The sequence below is a fragment of the Telmatherina bonti genome (genome assembly GCF_933228915.1).
Source record: "Telmatherina bonti genome assembly, chromosome: 1".
Taxonomy (NCBI): Eukaryota; Metazoa; Chordata; class Actinopteri; order Atheriniformes; family Telmatherinidae; genus Telmatherina; species Telmatherina bonti.
In genome coordinates this window covers 42,030,028-42,054,367 of record NC_136619.1, presented here as the reverse complement: position 1 = coordinate 42,054,367, position 24,340 = coordinate 42,030,028, and the positions used below count along the sequence as shown (strand labels likewise).

The following is a 24,340-nucleotide window of genomic DNA, read 5'->3' as shown; positions in this document are numbered from 1 at the left end:
TTCCTCCGCAGGGTGGCCGGGCTGTCCCTTAGAGATAGGGTGAGGAGCTCGGTCATCCGGTAGGAAATCAGAGTAGAGCCACTGCTCCTCCACATCGAGAGGAACCAGTTGAGGTGGCCCGGGCATCTGGTCAGGATGCCTCCTGGACCTCCCTGGTGAGGTGTTCCAGGCACGTCCCTCTGGGAGGAGACCCCGGGGAAGACCCAGGACACGCTGGAGGGATTATATCTCTCGGCTGGCCTGGGAGCGCCTCGGGATCCCCCTGCAGAGTTGGCAAATGTGGCTGGAGAGAGGGAAGTCTGGGCTTCCCTGCTTAGGCTGCTGCCCCCGCGACCCGACTCCGGATAAGCGGCAGAAGATGGATGGATGGATGGATGGATGGATGGATAGTTCAAAACACAAATACCCACGGATGTAAATATGTAAATTGTATTGTGTTATGGTGTTTTTATGATTACATTTTGCTTACATTACATAATGTGGCATTATATTGTTTACATTTATAAATATGATGACCATGATACTTGTTCTGACTTTAATTATAATACACAGTAGAAAAAATAAGCTTTTTGTGGGTTTATGCATCACCTGTTGACTTTCAATAATGCTGAAAGTAAATATGAATATACTAATAATAATAATAATAAGATTCCTCTTGATACCACCTTTCATTAGAGTCTCATTGATGACTGTATGTTGAAGTGTTCTGGAGTTATAGCTTATTGAAGTTGGAGACTCCAAATGGCCACTTTGGGGTGCGCGTGAACATACTTACAGTAAAGCACTCACAGAATAATAAATTCGGCTGCTATTGTCACCAAATTTTAACTGGTCATAGGAAAGGCTTCGTGCTACAGCTCCATCTGATTTTCCAGTCCATATCTCCATCTCTCCACGAGCAGCATGTTGACAAAGTAGAAGAGAAATTCAGACGAGGGAAAAAAACCTGAAATTTCCTTGTGTTCCAACTTCAATAACTTTACGCTGGTTACAGTTACAATACATCTGAAAGCTCAGGGTAAAACTTTAGAATGTTATCTTTATAAAGAGACCATGCTTTTGAATATACCCCAAAGGGTTCAAGAACAGCATCTAATTTAATATGGGTATGTCTTTTTCAGGCGTTTTTGGCATTTTGGGGGGTGACTGTTAAGGGGTTAAGGATCCATGGTGTGTTTACTTATTTTATTTAAAGAGAATTTGACTAATCTCTACTGAATTTGTGGAAAGGGATTGTGGAATAGCACTTAAGTTACTTGTTCAGACTTTTTTTTTTTTTTGTTAAATTGTGGCTTTGCTGCTGACTCAGTCAATTTCAGCTTTATAAGTTTTTATTTATTTGATTTTATTGTGTCTTAATGCTTTGGTTTATTCAGTGTGCAGTTACTCTTCTGTACTGCACTGTGGATGTTTTAAAGTGCTTTATAAATAAAGTTTGATTGGATGTTGGTATGAGAAAAATTTCACCAAATACTTGTTTTTTTTAGACTTAATTGTTATTAATAATAATTGATATTTGGCCTTGATGATCCCAAACCTCCACTGTTATTTAAGTGATTGATGAAAAGCCATCAAATGTTTACCTCACAAATGTTTATTTGAAAAAAATCTAATTCAGTCTACATATTGTTGCTCATCTGTCTCAGTACATATAAACTTTGACAATAAGGAAAAGATTGATTGATTAAAGACCATACATCTTTGCATATTACAGTGATCACAATTGTTCTCTCATTTAAACTTCACATAAACGTCTGTAGGAGCATCAACACATTCATTATTCTTTTTACTGTTGAAAAGTAAAACATGAAAACGTTTGAAAGTACTTTTAACATAAATCAGAATGTCATCTGACATGGCCTCTATATTTGCATAACTCAGTAACACAACTGTCACACAGCAAACGGAATAACTGAAAACAAAACCAGGTAGAGGTTTAATTTTGGTTACTGCTGCAAACTTCAATGTATAATAAAATCCATAACATAATTTAAAACAGACTGCATTATTTGAGCCGACATTGAACTTCACTTCATTTTCTTTTGCATTTGGAAAAGAGAAACAAACATAAAATAAGAGAAAATTAGTTTATCATTGTAGGCATAAACATGTTTAATAAACTGCATATTAAATGAATAAACAAAAACAAACATTGAAAATAAAACAATCTTTCTTTTTTTTGACACGTTTCTATGACTTGACAGCAGTGTCAAAGTTGTCCTCAAGTAAATGACCAAAAGTGGATAAAAACATGATTTTAAATTCATTTATACGTCCAGCCGCAGTGGTTGAATTACTCTGGCACGTTTAGTATAAACTTGACGGAGTCTGAAGGATAATCTTACTGTCTTCATCACATCACATTTCATAAACAGACATAAAGAATAAAAACTTGAAGTAATCTTAAAAAGAAAAATATTAAAGTAAAAATATTTTTTCATGTTTTTTTTGCAGTACGTCATCATTTTCAGTATCAAAACATTTGCAATCTTAAAAAAAAAAATAAAAAGGTAATAAACACATTCAGGTTGTATAAACCAAAAAGTACATAAAAAAGCTTGTTCTCCAAATTACATTTTACTTTCAGTGTGAATCCAGATTGGTTTGTTTCATTCATATTTAATCCTACGTTGTGTTTTCTTAGATAGTTGTTTCGTCACAAACAAGACTGATGTTTTCCCCTAATGTGTGTCGACTTTCATCCTTTTCAATCTGGATTGTGTGTTCAGGATCTCTTTGTGTCCAAACACTTTGTCCAAACTCAATGAATTTCATGTTGAAAGCGTCTTTCAGACCTTTCAGTGCTGGCTCCTTTGTGATTTTCTTCCAGGCCTCTGGAACGTCGGCTGGCTTGGATTTGAATTTTTCAGCAAATCTGTCATTATATTTTACCAGAATGTACTTCCAGTAGTCGGATGCCTCAATGGTGTTGTCTGGAGGAATGTGCCAGTCTGGGTAAAAGTCGGATAGTCTTTGTAAGGATGCCACTCTTCTTTGGTGTCTGCATTTCTGAATACATTTATACTCTGCACTTCAGTTGTACACAGTGTTTCAACAGACTTCCCACTTTCTCCACTGTATCCACCAAGACCTTGTGGCCGATGTATCGCAGCACAGTGCAGTTTGTGTTCTTTGCCTCCAGCTTCACAAGGCGTTGCACAAAATGGGCACCGTTTGCCACAGCCAAACACCCGTTGGAAAAGCTCATCCTGTGGTTTCACTGGGAGTTTTTCAAGGGTCTCAGTGACATCTTCAGACCTGGAGAATTCCTCTTCCAGATGTTGTTTCAGGTCTTCTGTTGATTTCTTGAGACTGTTGATGAAGGGATGACATGTGCTTTGTATCTGAAACAGGATCATCTTTTCAGACTCCACTGAAATCGTGATATCTTTGATTAGATATTTTTGCAGTTGGCTGATGTGCTCTTTGATGCTTTCCCTGTTATCTGGGAGTGAAGCACCATCCTTTCCTTTTGATGCTGCTTCCAACGCGTCTGCGATCTTTGCAACTATAACCTGCAGGTTCTTCTTCTTCAGAATCAGTAGGGTTTTTTCCTCTGACATTTTTTGCACAATGTGACGGAATATCCAGTCCTTAACATAAATTTCATATTTACGGATGTATTTGTAAAATTTTCCAAAGTTATCCTTCTTCAGTAGCTCTCTCAATGTTGGAAGAAGAAGCGGGAACTGTACTCTGCTGAATGGCAGCTTGTTAAAACTTCATCCACAATGTCTATCCCCAGAGATCTGTTGATGTAATCCTCCACTGCTGGTTTAATACACACCTGAACAAAGTCATCAGCTTTGCGTTGACAATCATCTCTATCTTTATACAAATCAAGAAAGTCTTTCCAGCACTGAGTCTTGTAGTTCTTCAGCTGAGTTCGAGGATCAATATTTGCCAAGAATCTTTTGTGCATTTCTATGAATTCCCTTGAAGCAATTCCACAAATATGGAGTTTCAGCTCAATTTCAAACTTGGTATTTGTTTTGTGCTTTTTGCTACTTTCTTCAAGGAACTTATCTATTTGCTCTAGAAGATCCCCTGTTAAAGAGTCGTGGTAGACCTCATTTGCTTGTACTTTATCGTGTACAAACCTTGTGCACGATTCAATGACACTTTCTGTGTTAATTTCCAAATCTCTATTCCACAGGTTTTTAATCCTTTTCAAGATGGAATGTACATGGTCTTGTTTTACTTTGAAAGGACCCTCTCCTGCTTCCTCTATCTTAGTGTGTTGCAATTCCTCATTGACATTCAGGTTTGAGAAGTTTTTTCTCAGCATCTCAAGGACACTTTCAGTAATATCTCGTTCTTTCAGGCTTGCTAGATTTGCTGTTGCAGTAGTCCACATTCTTTCAAACTCTTGTTTGAGCTGATCATCAGACAAGGTGGAACCTTTGCAGGTCTTGAGGAGCTTCATGACGTGCTCCTCAATCACCGTTCGGTATTTCCTCTGAATGTCTTGAGCTTTCATTTTACCTATTTTCAGCTGAAGGATGCAATCCAGTTTTGTTTCCACAGAATGCTGAATTTCTTCTGTAAGCCTGTTGATACTGTTGACAAAGTCAGCTTTGTATTTCTCTAGCAAGTTTACATTTCTCTCTTTCCTTTTGTAATAGTTGAACAGTTTCTCTCTCATAATCTTTTGCTCAGCTGTTATTTTACCAAACACTTCTGCCTTTTTTGCTTCAACCAGTGTTTCCCAACTTCTTTCTTCAGATTCACCATCATCATTTAAGATTTCCAACTCTGCATCTTTCTGCCATGAGAGAATTTCTTTCCTGAACTCCCACTCCCACTGATTGAAGTCTTTGTAGAGACTGATGTAAACATGTGCCACAAGAGTGTTTCTGAAACTGAAGATGAAGTTTTCATATTTTACTGCCTTCCACAGACTTTTCGTCCATTGAAGAAAGCCTGGGATCAGTATTGCTTCATTCCTACTGTCATGTTTTGCAGTCTCTAAAAGATGTTTTTTAAGTTCTGCAACAGCTTCGCTGTACCCAATGTTCACTGGTGCCATTGGTGGGGTTCCATACCAGAGTCCTGGAATGTTCCGGTTGGTTTTTTTATGTCGTAGTCCAGAACATCTGTGAATGCTTTGAAGGATGGCTGTTTTTCCATTTCAGCTGCAATTTCAGTCATTTGATTGAGCTGGTCCAAGAGGTTTTTTTTTTTTCTGATAGGCACTTTGAATGAGCGGAAACTCCACCAACATTTTGGTGTACAGAATAACAAACTGGCTTTTTACCTATTTTTTTCATCCTAAGAAAAGCACGAGTTGCAATTTGCAGAACATCTTTCATCTCAGTCATGTTCTCCATTGCAATGTTGATGATAGTGACGTCACTTAAACCAATAACAAAGGTTGCCAGCTGGTTGTCATGCTCGTAACTGTCATCAAGTTGTGCCAGATCAGGAGACTTCAGACCCTCTGTGTCAGTGAGAAGGATGAAGTCATAATTCAGCTCACTTTTGTACTCCTGCCCAACTCCGAGGAAGACCATGAAGGTTCCTCTTGTACATCTTCCGCTGCTGACAGGAAACTGCACACCAAACATGGTGTTGAGGAGCATTGACTTTCTTGAACTTTGAACTCCCAAACAGTCAGAACCAACAATGTGCTCTCCCCTCCAACCTTTCTGTGAAGCTTCATCAGCACATCTGACACCCATCTCTCTGGGATGTTGGAAGCATCTCCATCCAGGAGCTCTAAAGGATGTCCATCCAACAGCATTTCAGCTGCTAAAGCAGGGAGACGGGAGATTTCATCACAGGTGTGTTGTGACTGTGAGAACTCGTAGATCAGTCCCATCTCTCTCATGTAATGTTCTATTCCTAAAGAGCTCTCCAGCAAAGCTTGGTCTAACGCTGCAACACGTTTTGGATCTTTGTTCTTGCATTGCTCTTTGAATTGGTTTCGCAGCACAGACAGTTTGTCTCGCGAGTGTGTATCGAGCTTAAGTTTCATCCACTTGAGGAAAAAACCTCTTTCTTGTCTGTCATTTGTAAATAGGTAAGAAATAAAACTCTTTAGTGCCTTAGAAGGTTTGTGTTTACTCAGCTCATCTTTGACCTTTTTTTCCTCCTCTTGTAGCTGAGATTTGTATTCCTCCAGTCCTGAACTACTACAGTCCTTCAGTCTGCACATCTCTTTTACTAGTTGGGATAACCTCTTCCAGTTTTCGCCCTGCAGAGGGAGTTGCTGTTTCTTGTAGCCTGGTATGGATTGCAGCCCAATTTCTCTAACAATATCCTCAGCTGCTGCCTTTTGTTTGTCACTTATGAACTCATCTACAGACAGACCAAGTTCGGCTGCTTTGTCGACCATACTGGCAATATTTGTTGACGTTGTTACACTTGGCAGTGAATTTGTGATCACTTCACAGAGTTTTTTTTTTTTTTAGAAAATTCTGCTCCGTTTACTCTGGAATCTGTTGTTTTCACGTTGCTTTTTGGAAAATCTAATTTTTCAAGTGTTGTCTTGACAGACATCATGTCCTCTTTGGCACTTCCCTCTTTCCGATTAACAATAAGGAAGAGTTGCGATTTAACATCTTGTAAAGATGTCAGAATCTTTAAGTAATCTTCTTCAACTTTGTCCAGAAAAACAAAGGTAGCAGTTGAGACTTCAAACAGAAAGCAGAACTGTGCAAGTGAATCACAAATGTCTCCTCTCAAATTGGCAAATGCCACTGGATCTGGAAACACATCAAGATTTTCTCTCCCACTGGGGAGGTACCAGCAGACCTCTACCAGTCCATTAGCTTTTTGTCTTATAACTGAACCCCCCTCCATATTTCTGTGTTTAGCATCTGGGACTTTGATAAACTCCAGTTTTTCAGCCTGACAAAGGCAAAGAACGGGATATTTGCTTGGACAATGTTGTCTTCAACAAAACCCCTGGAGTCAGACATTGTATGTGGACACCATTCTTTGACGATGTCTCTCAGACTACAAAGCATTAGACTGCTCTGACTGTTGTTGCCATGGGGCAACAATAGTGGGACAGAAAACTGGCACATAGACATCTTCAGAACCATTTCTTGTTGCAAGAAACTGTCAGCACAAAGGAAGAGTGCTACTATGAAGTCAAGTGGATTTACGTTGTTGTCAGAGGCATCTGCAGTGTAATCATCTAGGTCAAGAAGATCATCAGTTTCCTCCTCTTTGAATGGTAATTGTGCTTTGCTTCTGCATTCAGCGTTGAGTTTTCTGAGGTAACACCATGGCATGTCCTGCAGTGAGGAAACTGTTGTGTCACATACATTGTCTTTGTTGATCTCCAGCAGAGTAAGAAGAGTCAGCTTGTTGGGATAAAACGTCTCCAGTCCAAGTTTCTTCAGAGTGTTTGACAGAGCTGGTGGAAACAAGACAGGGTGTGTTTACAAATTAGTGTAGAGTTTACATTCTGATTTAATCACTGATTTACTTAAGATAATCTCAATAAGATCTCCTCTGCTTGTAGTTTCAGTAATTTCAACTTTATAAAATATTTACTACAGAATCAGATACTTGAGGGGTGATGACATTCAGGGTTTATTCATCAACTCTGGAGGAAACTTACTGAACATGGATTGATAAATGCCCTTTCTGCTCTGCAAGAGCACATTTCCATATCACACAATGTCTTGCCACATCAGAAATACCAGTGGTCTTGATAATGGTGGTTTTGCTGAAAATCATTTTAGCTTAAGTCTGTTTTTACAAAGATGGAAGTCAAAGTCTGCAAAGATACCCATTGGTGAAGTGAAATTAGGCGTTAAACCTGTAAAACTTTTATCAAATAATATTGAACCAGTAGGTGGCGTCATCTCAGAAGAAACTAGAATGAACCTTCTTTTCTGGCTGCCATTGTCACATTTCTATGCTCACTTAAAAACCTAAAACCAAAAACAGATATTTTTAGTTTTACAAAATGTTTATTATTACAGTGTAAAACACAAAAAAATAAAACGATCAAATAAAACAAATAAATCATTCTTAAAAAAATTATTAATGAAAAACATTAACTGCTGTTTGGTAAATTTGTGTTATTTGAAAAAAACTATTTTGTGTTTTTTCTTAAAGCCACACACCACCACCACTTTATAAAAAAAAATAAAAACTTTAACCAAAACTGTTGTCAGAGTGACAATAATGTTTGTCACATTGCCGATGTTAAATTTTGAGCCCTATGGTAGATAAACATTCAGCAATAGGGAAAAGTTAGTCGTCAATATTCTCCATCTAGATTATACCATGGACAATATATTAGTTTAATATATTTACTTTGAAATATATTAAGACCATTTTAATATTCAAAATAGATTTAAACAGGTTAGTTTTAAATAGACATAACTCATATTTCTATAATCAACATGCAAACACTGCGATGGACCGGCAAGCTGTCCAGGGTGTACCCTGCCTGTTGCCCAAAGCCAGCTGGGATAGGCTCCAGCTTCCCCGCGACCCTGAATTGGAATAAGCGGTTCGGAAAATGAATGAATGAATGAATATGCAAACATGCACTCTATTGTATTTATAGAAAATGACACTGGTTCTTTTAATTAGATAAATTGATTGAGTGAAACCTTAACTAATTTACAGGAAGGATAAACGGTGTTTGTTATTTTTAATGTCATAATTTTTTACATTTTAAGACAACATGGTAGTAGGTCGTCCAGGAGTGTCCAAAGTTGATTGTCGATGGCCACAATCCTGTTTCAACACACCAAATTACACAGATCCAATGAAGTTCTACACAATGATTCATTAATCTAAGTCAGGTAAGTGTCTGAGTCTGACACATTGGAAACCTGCAGGATTGTGGTCCTTGAGGACCAGAGCAGGACACCTTTGGGTAAGCCATGAAGGATTTAGAGCTCTGACACCATGTTTATAGGTTGAAATGGTGATGGTTCAGGCAGATGGAACAGTCTGCCTCTGCTGGAAACAAGTGAAATATCGTGTCTAATAAAGCATAATAAATAACCCTTGTACATGTTTACATTGATGAAAGTGCAATGTAAAGTGCATCAAGGATAGTTTGGGTGATGTTTTTAAAGGATAGCTTAACCCTGTTGGATTCCTCATAGTGGTTTGCTCTGGTCTAGGCCCCTCCCATCTCACTTCCCACCCACACACAGACACACACGCACAGCTATTTTAACCAGCTCTCCTCTGCTGTGCTGTCCTTCTGTACTGAAAAATCATAGTCATGTTGTTTATGTAAACAATGAATATGCTGCTTTACACTTTAGATAAAACCGAAAGTCTGTTAAGACAATTAAGGTAAAAATCATCCACAGAATCCACCAATAATAAAAGTTGAATTGATCTTGAGGCTGTAACATTTTTATTAAGAAAAGATATTCAGGGAAGGATTTGTTTTCAGTATAGCTTTTTATAAAGCTGTAGCATTCTGTAAAGATGCACTACCTTCAAGGAGTTATCCTGTGCTCAGTGTAGACATGACAGCATTTTCCAAATAGTTTTATATATATATATATATATATATATATATATATATATATATATATATGTATATATATATGTGTGTGTGTATATATATATATATATATATATATATATATATATATATATATATATATGTATATATATGTGTGTGTGTATATATATATATATATATATATATATATATATATATATATATATATATATATATATATATATATATATATATATACACAAAGGCGAGGCAGCGCTGCGTAGATAGCTGGAGCAAAAAACAGTGGTGAAATAACCCTCAAGGAGCCAGATTTACCACAGATACTGTGAGACTGGAGCTCTTGCAGGTGCTTAAATAGCAGTGCCAGATGAACAGCAGGTGTGGTCCATTAGCACTGCAGGCTCCGCCCTGAGCCTCCAGGAAGCCTGCTCAGCCCCACCTAAAAATCCAGGAGAAAAGAAAAAACAAAACACTGCCAGGAGAAGCCCATGGCAGATAGAGAACGAGGACTCACAAGTATCTCAGAAGGGATTTTCTTTTACCACACAAAGTGGACTCTGTTTACTTTACGGGATAGAATCCTCTACAAGATTCTATCCTGTAGAGGATTTTAGAAAATATTTAAAAAATATTCTATAAAAATTGATTGTACAGGGTAGATAGAATGGTTTTTTCATTTATTCATAGATGAGCTGTTGTAATTTTCTCCTGCTAAAATACTTAAACAAAGAAACAACCTGCAGTTGAAGTAAAGCTGTAATTACTGTTCCATTGTAGGTAAAGACTTTAGGTAACATCATGGTGTTGTCTATTATTATTTAAAGGGACACTCCTCAGCAGTTCAGCTTGGGAATTGAGACCCAGTTACCAGCTTCTGGCGAGTTGTTCTAAACATGAAAAGTTGCAGATAACTGGTGTGTGTCTGGTAAAATACAAACTGGGACATGAAGGTTGTTTGTCTGGGTTGAAATGGACAGGATGGACACCAGAACAGTAGGTGCAGTTAGCAGCCAGACCTTAGCGCCCAGCTTTAGTAGGCCTCAGCTGTCCAAGTTGAGGCTTTGACTCATAAGATGGAGAGTCGGCCCATGGTGTACTGTGTTGTCTTTTACAGGATTAGACACTTTACACTGATATAAATGTGGAGATATTTAGGTTCTTCCTTCAGCCCATTCCACAGTCTGACCACACAAGAAAATAAACACCATTTTCCTGTTTTAAGCAATTTTGTCTAAAATATTTTCAGCCTTTTAAAGATGTATTGGGGTTAAATGAATTTACAAGTCATTGTATTAGTGTTGACATTAACTTGTGAGTCATGTGATCTGTAGGTAACGAGCTCAGAAACAGGTGAACAGGTAATCTCTCTGTGGAAACCTGCATGAGACAGATAGTTTTAAAGAACATGGATGTAGGAAAGGTCTGAGTTTTACATCACTTTACATAAACAACAGCATGTAGGCATGCTGGACATGAATGCAGCTCAGCAGAGTCGCCACTAGGTGGCAGCAACATCTCACAGTAGATCATATCTGAACAAAAGAACCAAGTTTCACCATGAAATCAGTAAACATTAACTTTATCAGTGTTAAATCTCCATATTTTATTTGTTTGGGGAAATATTTTACTATACTTTTTCTTTGTTGAATTATATTATATGAGCAGCGTTACTGCCCTGACTGGCGAGCTGTCCAGGGTGTACCCTACCCTTCACCCAAAGACTGCTGGGATAGGCTCCAGCTTCCCTGCGACCCTGAATTGGATTAAACGGTTGGGAAATTGAATGAATGAATGAATGAGTAGTGTTACTAAATCCTTATTTACCTCAAGTACATTGTTTTATTTAGTTTTTTTTTTTTTTTGTCTAAAAAAAACAAACATGTTACTGAATCAATATGAATTACTATATATAATTTTAGAAGGCATGATTGTATTTATTGCAAGATATTTGGACTTTGAAGCTGATTTTTTCAAAGATTAACTTGTTTACAGCTGTAATAACCCCCACACCCACTGTGCACACACACACACACACACACACACACACACACACACACACACACACTCAGAGTAAAAATACATGCTGACATGCCATCAGACTGTATGTTATCAAGCTCTTTAAAAATATGTGAATATATATGTTTGTTTTTTGTACTGGACAATGAAGAAAATGTAAAAATTATTTTAAAATTATTATTTTTGTTGCATATTGGAAATAGCTTTAACATTATCTTCAATTGAATAAAAGGAAGTAGTAAAGGCTCTGACAACTTTTATTTAATATCTTAGTAGTTTAATAAATATTTGAATATTTTAAGTACTTACAATAAAGAATTAAAAAGGAAGGGTAAAAACAAGTGAAGAACAAGTGAGTTCTGTGAAAGCTTTTTAATATTTTCAGGATGTGAGTTAAATGAACAGCAGAAATACGAGCTCTGAAATGTGGGAAAACTAGATCAGCTGTACGGCTGCTCAGTGTGAGTGGTGTTAGTAATTATAGTTGTTCTGCAGTTTAATTTCAGTGCTATAATCTAAATAAGCTAACAGAGCGACACTCTAAATGAGCAGTTTTATAATTACCGCTGAACTGCATCACTACAACCTCCCCATTAATTAATAACCATTTGTCTCTGGAAATCTGTTGCTAAGTTGCAGTCTAGAAAAAAAAAACAAGGGAATAAGAACGATAAGCTTTGTTTTTTCTGCAGCGTTGGTATTTTTCAGACCAGAAACTAAATTTACAAACAACAATAGACATAAGGATGATGGAACAAATATAATGTTTTATTTTATTTTTGTTTTATCTGTTTTCAACATAACACTTGTTTCTTTCTTTTTAATTTTTTACCTCCATCCTGTGATTTTGTGTTGGGCAGTATTTTATTTTCATTCCTTTTCCATACCAGTTCAGGTTGCAGGGAAACTGGAGCTTATCCCAGCAGTAGGGAATGGGAACCACCAGCACTGTGGAGCAAGCACACCATGTTGGCATCTAACTTCCAGTAGCATTTAGTGGCATCTGTTATCCTACTATGAGCTGTTCATGTGTTTGTTTTGATGACAATTTAGACCAAAAAATGTTTTTTTTCATTGCTGCATTATCGGTTGCTCCGCCGCTTCACATTTTATAACAGAGAAAAATAAACATGGAGTCATTTTTGCGCCATTTTCCTACTTAGAAAAAGAGAGCGGGTCATCAAAGTTTTAGGCCGGAACCAACACAAGTCATTTTTATATATAGGAAATTTTAAATATTCATATTTTTTACTGTTCTGTTTATCTTCCTTACTTTGTAAATGTGACCATTTAATCACCAATAGAAGCAACAAAGTCTGCCATGGCTAATGTAAGCTAGCTACAGCTAGCTCCTCTCACGTTTAGCTTCTTGCAGCTATGAGCAAATCAAAGATATGCAGATCCCGCATCATCCTTTTGTCAGTTGGACATGAGCTTCCAAGGATGTATAGTATCATATCGTATCGTATCATATTGTACCGTATAGTATAGTTAGCAGGGAAACATGAAAAACTGTTGGGATTGGGACCTTGTAGGACTGCACCCCTGCTGTAACCACACCAACCATGCAAAAGCACATTTCACCAGCGTCAGACGATAGCCTTACTAAATGCAGATGTCACACTGGTAAAAATCCAGTTTAACCATGCTGCGTAGCAGGGGTGCACATCATGACTGGAAGAGGTGTGCATCAAGCCGCCACAAACCTACACGGATCCTGCAGCGGTGATGCTGTAATCAACTATACGCAGATGCCACATGAGTATAAATCCAACTTTAAGGCCTATTTATACTCCTTTGTAAATTTGGACATTCATTTGAAATGTCATACATCTCCGTCCTCATATGTCCATGCATCTTTTACATTACCATGGTTGTTAAGTCTCAAGTGGAGGAGTTTAAATATCTCGGGGTCTTGTTCACGAGGGAGGGAAGGAGGAAGCGTGAGATCGACAGACGGATCTTTGCGGCGTCTGCAGTAATGCGGACTCTGCGTCGGTCTGTCGTGGTGAAGAAGGAGCTGAGCCAGAAGGCGAAGCTCTCCATTTACCAGTCGATCTACGTTCCTACCCTCACCTATGGTCATGAGCTGTGGGTCGTGACCGAAAAAACGAGATCTCGTATACAGGCGGCTGAAATGGGTTTCCTCCGCAGGGTGGCCGGGCTCACCCTTAGAGATAGGGTGAGGAGCTCGATCATCCGGGAGGAGATCAGAGTAGAGCCGCTGCTCCTCCGCATCTAGAGGAACCAGTTGAGGTGGCTCGGGCATCTGGTCAGGATGCCTCCTGGACCTCCCTGGTGAGGTGTTCCAGGCACGTCCCTCTGGGAGGAGACCCCGGGGAAGACCCAGGACACGCTGGAGGGATTATATCTCTCGGCTGGCCTGGGAACGCCTTGGGATCCCCCCGCAGAGTTGGCAAATGTGGCTGGGGAGAGAGATGTCTGGGCTTCCCTGCTTAGGCTGCTGCTCCCGCAACCCAACTCCAGATAAGCGGCAGAAGATGGATGGATGGATGGGTTGTTAAGTCTGTTCATCCACTAATGGGCAGTGTTGAGTTCAAAGTTCACTTCTGTGTTTTGACACCCGTTGGTAGCAGTAACGCACTGCAACTTCTCCTGCATCTTCTTCAGGTACTTTTCATGTGGTGATTTCGACATTGGCTTCTTCTTATTATTCTTCTCTGGTTTGTTCTTTTCACTGGTTGTGTGTCAGCTACACAACTCAACACTGCCCCCTGGAATTTCTGGTGGTATTACTCCATTCTCTGCGTCAAGAGATGGATAGCTAAGCTCCTTGAACAGTAGCCGAATTATGCATGTAACCCATGCAGGAGACAGCTGAGACTTTCTGCCCGCCTACGTGTCCATCTTCTTTGTTGAGGATAAATCGTCCTTTACATCCATCACATCCAGACGGTGATGGATGTGATGACATCAAAGTGCCATGATGCTTTCCTTGTTTTCTAAGACTTAAAAACAAAGGCGGAGAATGGTGGACATCCCACAGTAATTTTTCTTGTTTTTTTGACTTTACACAACAACAAAGTAAAGTTAAACAGGCAGGAACGACCTGCCAAACTCTGTCCGATCTGCAGAGTCCTGATCCACTTTTAAGAGCAAGCTGATAACTCAGCTCTTCAAGGAGCATTTATGCACTTAGTATAATTCTATTTGTCGGGAAAGTTGAAGAACTTTGCAACAAATATTGTGGTTGGGGGGGCAAAAAAACCCCCCCGTAGCACTATTTGTCAACATATGCATCCAACTGGACTCACAGCAGTCCAACCAGCACCTTCCTATGATGTCCTCTACTGTCTGATTTCATGCTTGTGTTGTTCTCTGCTAAATGAGAATAGAATAGAATAAAACATGGAGCAGTTCCTGCTTTGTTCTTAGTGCCAAGCTGCACAAGAAGTAATGACTTTCCACCAGTCAGCAGATTGCAGCATGTCATGCTCCACCTGTTTGGCTCATATGCAAAACTGGGACTCCAACAGAATACGTATGACAGTTCCGGTCGGATATTGTGACACCCATCCCAGATTCCACCTGTGGAAACGCAAAAGAAAAGCATGCTGACCCGTACCGTATTGTACTGGAGCTGTTGGTGGAAATGAGGCTATAAATCATGTAACATTTTCACAGACTCCTCTCCTCCTACTCTTCTTTCCAAACCAGTTTAGGAAGAAAATGTTTTTTACATCCGGTATGTTCATTTGACAGTAAATGTTAAGTATAATACTGTTTAAACGAGTTACTCTTCCTGATAGTTGAACTAAGAACACAGTTGGCATTAGATCATTTTATCTTGACTCATTATTTTGGAAGTCAGCAGGCAGGTTAGGACTGAAAGCAGGAAGACGTACATTGGGTATTTCTGTAAGGTGCTGCTGCCATTTAAACTTTTAGCCTGTTTTTACCCTCCATAATTAATTTGCACTTCAGTTAAAGGACTGAACATATCAATTCAAACAGAAAACGGTTTATTGGAAATGAGTACCTCTGCAAATAAAATAAAATCACGTCCACACAGGACAACAAAACAACTCCGTCTGACTCCATCGATGAGAGCTGCTGCTGGAATATTGAGCCTCATCAGTTTTCTGCTGATGGAAAATATATTCAAATCAAGCGAGCCGTCTCCTTGCATTTCCCTGATGAATGTGTTGAACGGAGACAGAATGAGCAACGCTGATGTTTCTGGCATTTTGTATGAAGTTTGGGACAAATCTCGTGTCCTCGTCTCAGTTCAGTGGTTCAGTCTTTATCGGCCTGCTGTCAGAGGAGATGTTCTCTCATTTTGCTTCTTTGACTTGAAGTGTGTGTGTGTGTGTGTGTGTGTGTGTGTGTGTGCGCGCGCGTATTATCCTGCTCTGTTGGCAAAGCAGCCACAATAGAGCTGACTAATGCAGAAATAGACTGCAGGCTAAGCTTCTTTTTCCAGAAATGTCTTGAAAAGTGAAGGGTGCTTTTTTGTGGCCTTTCCTCCCATGTTTCATAGAAATGTGCGTTGCCATTGTTGCACATAAACATACGCCCAATCACTCAGAAACTTGTCAGTTCTGCTGCACGTCTTCATAAAAAGATCATTATGAGAACACGTGATTATGTGTTTTAATGATTATGTGTGCATATGCATCCTCCATGTGCAGATGCTGGGTTTTTTGTGGGTGAAACACATTTGCTCTGTTAGACTCTGCCACTAATGGCTCCTCAGACACAGCTCATTATGTTGCTGAGGAGGGAGGAAGAAGAAAAAAGGAAACAAAAGAGGAAAACTAAAGTCTCCATCAGACGTGCATTCATACCAAGAACTCACACTTTAATGATGATCATGATTAAAGGACTGGATCTCAGCTCAAACCAGTTGCCCTTCGGCTAATGGAGAGTAATGGTCCCAGTCGATAGCCTGGAACATATCTGCTTGTACTCCAATTTTTATTTGTACTTTGTGTTCAAAAAGCTTTTCAGATCAGTGCATTTCATGTGTGAAATCAGCTTTTTGTACAGAATACTGCAGCTGAACTGGACAGAGTCCAGTCCTCGAGCACCAGCATCCAGCAGGCACTGGATATTTCTACTGCAACATCTGAATCACGTTACATGAATCTTCAACAGCTTCTCGTCTAGTTCCTCACAAGTCTGTTAATGACCTGTTCCTTTGAATCAGTTGTGTTTCCGCAGGGAAACTTCTGATACCTGCAGGACACCGGCCCTCGAGGACCGAAGCAATCCCTGATTGAAAAGCAGACGGGAGTGGACTCTAAGTCATGACTTGGGCTACTTTCACATTGCAGATCTTAAAGATCAAAACTTTTACTGAAATCTTGGTCGTTCACATAATTAATTCAATGTGGCCTTTCTCACGCTGAAGTGTGAACAGGGCTGTCAAAATGACAGGTAATGACGTACAGCAAAGGGTCCCAGGCCGGACATGAACCTGGGTGGGCTGCACTGAAGAGCGGGGGCCTCTGCACATTGAGCTACAGGCGTGTCAAACTCCGGTCCCTGATGGCCGGTATCCGGCAGGTTTTTGTTGTTTCCCTCCACCAACACAGCTGATTCAAATCAAATGGAGTCAGCAGATTCTTGTCAACCTACTTATGAATTTCAGTCAGGTGTGTTGGAGCATGGAGACAACAAAAACCTGCAGGATACGAGCCCTTGAGGACTGGAATTTGACACCTGTGAGCTACACGCTGCCCGTTGTCTCAGTGGTGAACTGAATTCACCAACAACCATTGTGTGTTTTCATTTGTGAGTACTGGCACACTTGGAACCGACAAAACCGATAAAAAGGAAAGCACACATGTCAACAATGGCCTTTTGTGCAGAAGTAACTGCTACTTCTGTACAAACAACACGGCCGAGTTCTTCTGTACACAGGGCCAAATTTAGCAACCTGCACCTGTCCGAACCCGTTAAGATGGTTACCAAACCTGACACATTGGCTGATACCGCCCAGTGAAATCTGGACCCGCCATCGTCTTCCTTCATGGCAACATTTATTTGTTGATATATTTAAAGTATTGTGAACGTGTGTGGTTGTTTGTTTCTTTGTGGCCTTGTGATGGACTGGTGACCTGTCCAGGTGTACCTGCCTCTCGCCCAATGTTTGCTGGGATAGACTTCAGTTCCCTACGACTCTGAACTGGACTAAGCAGTAGCGAAAATACATAGTTTTCATTTTAATTTACGATTTTAAAAAAAAGACAACAGTACAGTAAATATACGTGAAGGTATTGTCTCACTTGTGTGACGTAAAAGTCGGATAAAATCTTGATGACTTCCCAAACTGAGGTCGCTTCTACACAGATCGGATATTTAGGACTGGATCTGTGACATTTAGACTGTCATTAAGAATGTGATATGAGTCACATATGGGTAAAAAATCAGAATCGGGCAGCAGTATGAACGGAGCTTTAGGGGTAGGGGCAAGGCCAGATCGTCCAATGGGCATTATGGGCCCAGGGGCCCACGCCCACTTAGGGCCCATGTGGGGCTCATGTAGGTTAAACAACAGCAGTTTCAACATAAAACGAAATGCATATAAATATAAATATGAAATATAAATATGTATATAAATACCAGATAGTTACACCACAGTGTCTAGTGTATTGCTATTGGTACCATTGGCTGAGAGATGTTAGAAATGTCGTTTCACAGTGTATCAGTCACAATTTTCACAATGTTTTGGTGGGGAAGGGGCCCCTGGAACACTTTGGGCCCAGAGGCCTCAGACTTTTAATCCGGCCCTGGGTAGGGGTTAGGGTTTGTCAGGTGTGTTGGAGCAGGGGTACATTGAAACCAGAAGGGCCACAGCCCTCTTTGGACCGAGTTCATCCCAAGCTGGTGGGATACACAGATCTACAATCTGAGACACTTCTGCCAAATTTAGAAGTGAAGATCAACAGCAGATCTCTGCCTTTAAAAGCTGAGTGACTTTTATCCTCCCTGAACAACCAGCTTCAGCCTCCATCATGAAACCACTCCACCGCTGTGCTCGCTGTGTCCTCAGAGGCCTGATCATAGCAGATTATTTCACATAGAGGTGATTAGGACGGCGTGGATTTACTGCCGTGATGCAGCGGCAGCTGTCCAGCAGTTCTACAGGGGTTCAGCTGGCGGAGATCAGGCTGCGGAGCGTCCACAGCAGCACCAGGCTACCAGACTCATCTGTGGACGGAGATCTCCACCTCCTCCAGGGCTGCTGATGGAGTGTGTGTGTGTGTGTGTGGGGGGGGGGGGGGGGTCTGTTCTTTCATTAATTAACAGGAAGTAATTTGACGGAAAGCTGTCCCGTGGTGATGAGGTCTCTACACGGTAAGCCCCCCCCAACAGCAACCCTCCTCTTTGTTAGAGACATGGGTTTTGTGTGTGTGTGTGTGTGTGTGTGTAGGGGGGGCGCGGGTGGCAGAAGGAGGAGAGGGTGGAAAGCTGGGTGGTGGTGGGGGGGACCCATCTGCCACTGAGCGTGCTGGGTCAGGAGGCTTTTGTTGGAGGGGAGTGATGAGTCTGATAGATGGCGGTTGTCACCTTCCGCTGGTTTAATCAAGTGAAAGTGTCCCAGCATGTAACATGTTTAGTTCCCCCCCACCGCCCCACTTCACCCCCCCCCCCCAGTGGCTAATAATGACTCCTCACCTTTACCTAATCATTAAAAATGAGGCTAAATTGATTATAAATGGCGTTATAAATCAATACAGAGCTGAGAAATGTTGCTGAAGATGAGACTGTGGAGATGAAGAGCAGCAGAGTCTTCCTCAGCACGTCTGGATGTTTTGGGTTATTTATAGAGAAGTTCTGATCAGTGGAAGCCTTTCATCTCACACTGTCACCCAGACCCCGATTCAATACGAGAAATAAATAACTTTGCGATGCGAAACATGCGCGCATGCGCGTTTGTCCTCTCCATTTAATCCGCTGCAGTAAACCACAGCGATACCGGAAGTAAGACGACTTCCCCTTCAAAATAAAACCGGTTTGTCTTGCACTTTTTATTTTTACATCATACACAGTGGCACTTTTTTTATTTGAATTTTTTTCATATCTTCTTTTACATCTATATAAATATTTATTATATTCTATATCATATATTTATAAAACATCATTTTTTATAAAAATAAACTGTCATCAATTTATTTCTATATGTTTATGTATTTAATTATACATGTATTTATTCTTCGGTAAGTTGCTGTGTTTTTGAAGACTCATTGATGTCCAGTAAAATCATGAATATGTAAATATACCATCTCCACCCTGTGTTTACAAACAGCTTCTATATATGTGTCCAATGTAGTGTGTAGCTCTGGTGCTGCAAAGCAGCTTGAACTTGTAGAACAGAGGTAGACGACTCCAGTCCTAGAGGGGCACAGTCATGCAAATGTTAGGAGTTTCTCTGCTGCTACACACCTGATTCAAATCAATGGCTAGTTAGCAGACATGTGCAGAGCTCAAACTCAAACTCTGCACATTAGCTCTGATGTGTGCCAGGTGTGTTGAAGCAGGGAAACTCCTAACATTGTCAGGACTGTGACACTTGAGGACCAGAGTTGACAACCCCTTCTGTAGAAGATACGCAGCATTCTGGTGCAGACATGGAAAGATCTCGGTTTCTTCTTCCAGATGCTTCTGGTTTATTTCCAGTCTGATGTCGAGCTGAACTCCAGTATTCCTCCACCTCCTCTCCCAGGATGTTGTCTTAACAATCGTCTCTTTGTGTGTGTTCAAGATGAGGCGATTGTTTCTGCACCAGCTTCTGGTGTGTCACCGATACTCCCCCCACTGCAGAGTAATCAGAGTATTCATGCAGTGTAATAGCTATTTGGTATTTTTTGTTGTCTGTGGACTGAAACCGGCTTTAGTTCCTCTGACTGAGTTTAGGCCTGTCTAAATAAACTTTATTTAAACATAGAAGGCTTTTTATCAGTGCATTTTCAGCTTCATCTCGGTAAGGAGACGCAGATGGCTCATTTGGAGCGGTAAAGGTTTATTATTCTGAAAGGGGACCCGGATGTGTGTGAGCAGAGTGCGTGAGGTGTCGCGGATCTGCTGGACCGGCAGCAGCAGTAGATGCTGTCCCATCATCAGATCACACCCAACGGGGCTGCAGCGCACCGCTCCTCCGGCAGCGACACCATGACTCCCGGGTTCAGACCCGCAGCCTGAGCCGCACCGAGGACCAAACCGAAGGAGGATTTTCAGCAACGGACGCACGCGCACACCGGTAACCCGCACGAACATCGCGGCTGCCAGAGAGTCGGGAACGCGACCGAGGCGAAGTTCGCTGCGCCGCGGAAATCTGCGCGTTTCGTCCCGCTCGGACCCCCGCCACAGAAACTAGTCCCCGCGACTCCCCGCGAGCCAAAACATGTCCACGCCGAGCAAGGACACCAACAGCGGGCATTACGCCAACTATGTGGGACCGTACCGCCTGGAGAAGACGCTGGGCAAAGGACAGACAGGTTAGTGCAAGATGCGCGCGGCGCGGCGCGGTGCCATCACCGCACCTGCCGCCTTGCGTTCTGCTTCTCTGCGGGAAACGGAGGTGGAGAAATGCCTGGTAAATGCGGATGTTTTTGGTGCAGAATGCAGGGAGAAAAGCTGCTCTGATGACGACGATGATGATGATGATGATGGCAGTGTGCCTTTAATCCTTGTTGTCAGGCAGAGAGCTGGGTGATAATGGGTCCTGGTGGTTTTTCTTGTCTCTGATTTCATTCTAGCATCCATCTGTCACATGGGCCTCTGCAGAAGCAGCAGGGCCATGATGCTGCACTGTCCGGTCCCTACACACACACACTGCTCACAGGCTAACACACACACACACACACAGCGTCACACTCTGTGCTGCAGCTTCTGCTTCAGTGGTGCATTGAGCCGACTTCTTAAAGACCCTTTCTGAGAGGCTCCTATGTATCCTGATCCAGGTGCGGGCCCAGACCGTGTACGCTGCGGTACCTGTACACAGTCCTCACTTCCTGTGGGTGTTTGGGTTGCGTTGCCAAACGCCTCATGAGTCATGCCAGAAATGATGTGCTGTCTCTGCAGTGTGGCCTCCACGGCGCTACATCTGCTGGGAAAACTGGGAACGTGAAGTGTCTGCTCCTCAGAGGATCAGCTCCGTGTGGGTCTGTAGTTTAGTGACAGCAGTGCAGCCATGTGTTTTACTGCTGAGATGCTGAGGCCAGGTTCCCCGTTTTGGACTCCTCACCATCTGTGATCGCTCGCCGCCAGAAATGATCGAGGTTTCTCCCTCCGGTTCAGATATGTAGACCTGATTTGTTGCCTTGGCGGGTGAATGATTCATCCGCAGCCAAGCAGCTCTTCGCCACAGTTTCAATCGCCACCATATTTATCACACACTTCTCTTCAGTCTCAGACCAGCTCCAAGTAAACGCCTGAGCTCGCTGGATGGATTTCCTGAACCTCACATTTCCCTTTGAGGATCATTAAGAGCACTTCCAGGTTGTTGGATGTACAGAATGATCAGCAGAGAAACTCCTCACAGCTGCGTTGGCTGGATGTGACGTCGGTGGGATTTTATACACCAGTGGCTGCTGACTGGTTGCGTCAGCAGGATGTTAAAGGGGGGAAAGGGAAGGAAGATAAATAAACCTGAGCTGTGTGTGTTCTCCGGTAGATTAAACTGATGATCCTGCATGTTTGTTGCTCGTAATGAGCAGCAGTGATGCTAAATGAATGTCCGGAGCTCCTGTCAGCACCTCCAGCAGCTGCAAGCATCTAGAGTTTTCCACAAGCTCTAAAGCTGCAGTCGTGTTGTCAGACTGCGTGGAGGTTTGTGGTGTCGCAGAAGTCTGCACAGAGCTTTAGGAGTCACACAGAAAAGTGTGTATGAGTGTGTGTGTGTTGTTGGTGTGGTGGAGAGTAAATGGCAGGAAAAAGCTGAAGATGGGCGATGGTTTGCTTGCTGACGGCTTTTGGTTTGATGCTGAAGCTCTGGTGCTGAGCAGGCAGACGGGGAAGTCCGTATATCATTAAACCTCCTACGCAGGCGCGGGGCGAGCCCACGCTTCGCCTTACTGTGTGTCTCTGTGTGTGTGTGTGTGTGTGTTCATAGAAACACTGGCTGGCTTTGATATAATGCACTGATTGTGTACTTGTTTTTCAGACGCATGAGATTTCCCACATATTTGTCGTGCTTTTGATCATTTCACAGTTAAATATCAGCCAATATGTCCAGTTTTATGACAGTAGTGTTTAAGATCCCCATTCATAATGTCACTGATACTTTAGCCAAAAGTTTATCTGGAAATATTTCATAACGGCAGCAACAAATCAATAAACGGCCGATAATGATTGATTTGCTATAATTCTCTCGAGGCTTAAGTGGTTCTGTTGCTGCTGGTTTAATGAAAAGTTCACCCCAGCAAAAGCTATTAAAAGGAAAATATACAGTTTCCAAAGTGAAAAGTATGTAAAATAACTTTTTAACAAAATAAGATACAGACTAAAACTAATAAATAACGTCCAAATTCCCAGCATCTCTTCCAGACTGATGCAGGTGCATGCTGGTCACCCAGGAAGTTCCAGGAGGCTTGCCCATCGGGGTGTAATTTAGTAAATTTCAGAATAAAAGCACAGATTATTTTCCATTTTCAGGTATTTAACCAACAAAACTTCAACTTTAGGTCATTTACTTGGTTCAGAACAAGAACTGAGTATTTTAACCGGTTGTCACATTTACTTTTCCACCAAACTTAAACTTAAACACTTTCCACGGTGTGATTTTCATCAACCTGGAGTGATGCAAACTGGTTGCAAGCGTGTTTCTGGCTTTTAGCTGCTGCAGGTCTGAAGCTTTCCCTGATGAATGATTTCTTTTTGTATCCTCAGCGCTGAGCCTGCAGCTGGAACAATGCCGTCATGGAGTGTGAGTGTGTGGTGATTCTGAACAATTAGTCAGTTTGTTTTCATGTGTGTGTGAGACTGAGTTGATGGTGAAGTTTTTCTTTTTATACTGGTTTCCCAGGCTCCATGCCGCGCTCGTTTTCTAAATGTTGGCCAACAGTTAAGACGGTTGTCATGGTTTCATCTTTCCTCCAGCGACAATGGCCTCGCTTTTCCTTCTTGGTGCTCGACTGCAGGCTGCCAATCTTTTCTCGCTGTCGTCACCTCTCAGCCTCGCTGATCTGCTTTCTGACCCTGAAGCTCAGACTGTGAAGACAAACTGGTGCAGAGAAATGCCTCAGATCATGAAGATTTGTATGCTTTGTGTGGGTTTAACAGTATCTGAATGAAGGGGTGGTTTCTGTGGGATTAAAGAGAATATCTGCGTTAAGACACCATTACACTCCAAGGGTTTATAATGTGGCCATATTTGCAAAATAATGTCAAATTTATACAGACTGGACCCAGTTTCCCCAGACCTGACTTCATTTATGTAGTGATGGATTCAGCATGATGTTGGAAACAATCCTCAGAGATTTTAATCCACATTGAAATGAAGCATCAGACATTAGCTTCAGATCCAGGATGAGAATCTCCCGTTCCACCTCGTCACCATGAGAATCTCCCGTTCCACCTCGTCACCATGAGAATCTCCCGTTCCACCTCGTCACCATGAGAATCTCCCGTTCCACCTCGTCACCATGAGAATCTCCCGTTCCACCTCGTCACCATGAGAATCTCCCGTTCCACCTCATCACCATGAGAATCTCCCGTCCCACCTCATCATGATGAGAATCTCCCGTTCCACCTCGTCACCATGAGAATCTCCCGTTCCACCTCATCATGATGAGAATCTCCCGTTCCACCTCGTCACCATGAGAATCTCCCGTTCCACCTCGTCACCATGAGAATCTCCCGTTCCACCTCATCATGATGAGAATCTCCCGTTCCACCTCG

The 24,340-nt window shown here is 41.7% G+C and overlaps 1 protein-coding gene and 1 pseudogene across 2 annotated transcripts in view; one reads left to right on the top strand and one right to left on the bottom strand.

Annotated features, from left to right (window-relative positions):
- Positions 1-2,640: 2,640 nt before the first annotated feature.
- On the bottom strand, positions 2,641-6,337 carry LOC306774705 (interferon-induced very large GTPase 1-like; annotated as a pseudogene). The gene has a single exon. The product of its transcript is annotated as an interferon-induced very large GTPase 1-like (transcript).
- Positions 6,338-20,843: 14,506 nt separating this feature from the next.
- The window catches only part of LOC306758213 (serine/threonine-protein kinase BRSK2-like), a gene marked incomplete at both ends in the record, with an annotated part of 156,758 nt that continues 153,261 nt past the window's right edge, over positions 20,844-24,340 (top strand). Inside the window, one exon of the mRNA XM_079243453.1 lies at positions 20,844-20,937. Within this exon, the coding sequence (XP_079099579.1) occupies positions 20,844-20,937 (94 nt within the window). The remainder of the gene's footprint in view (positions 20,938-24,340) is intronic.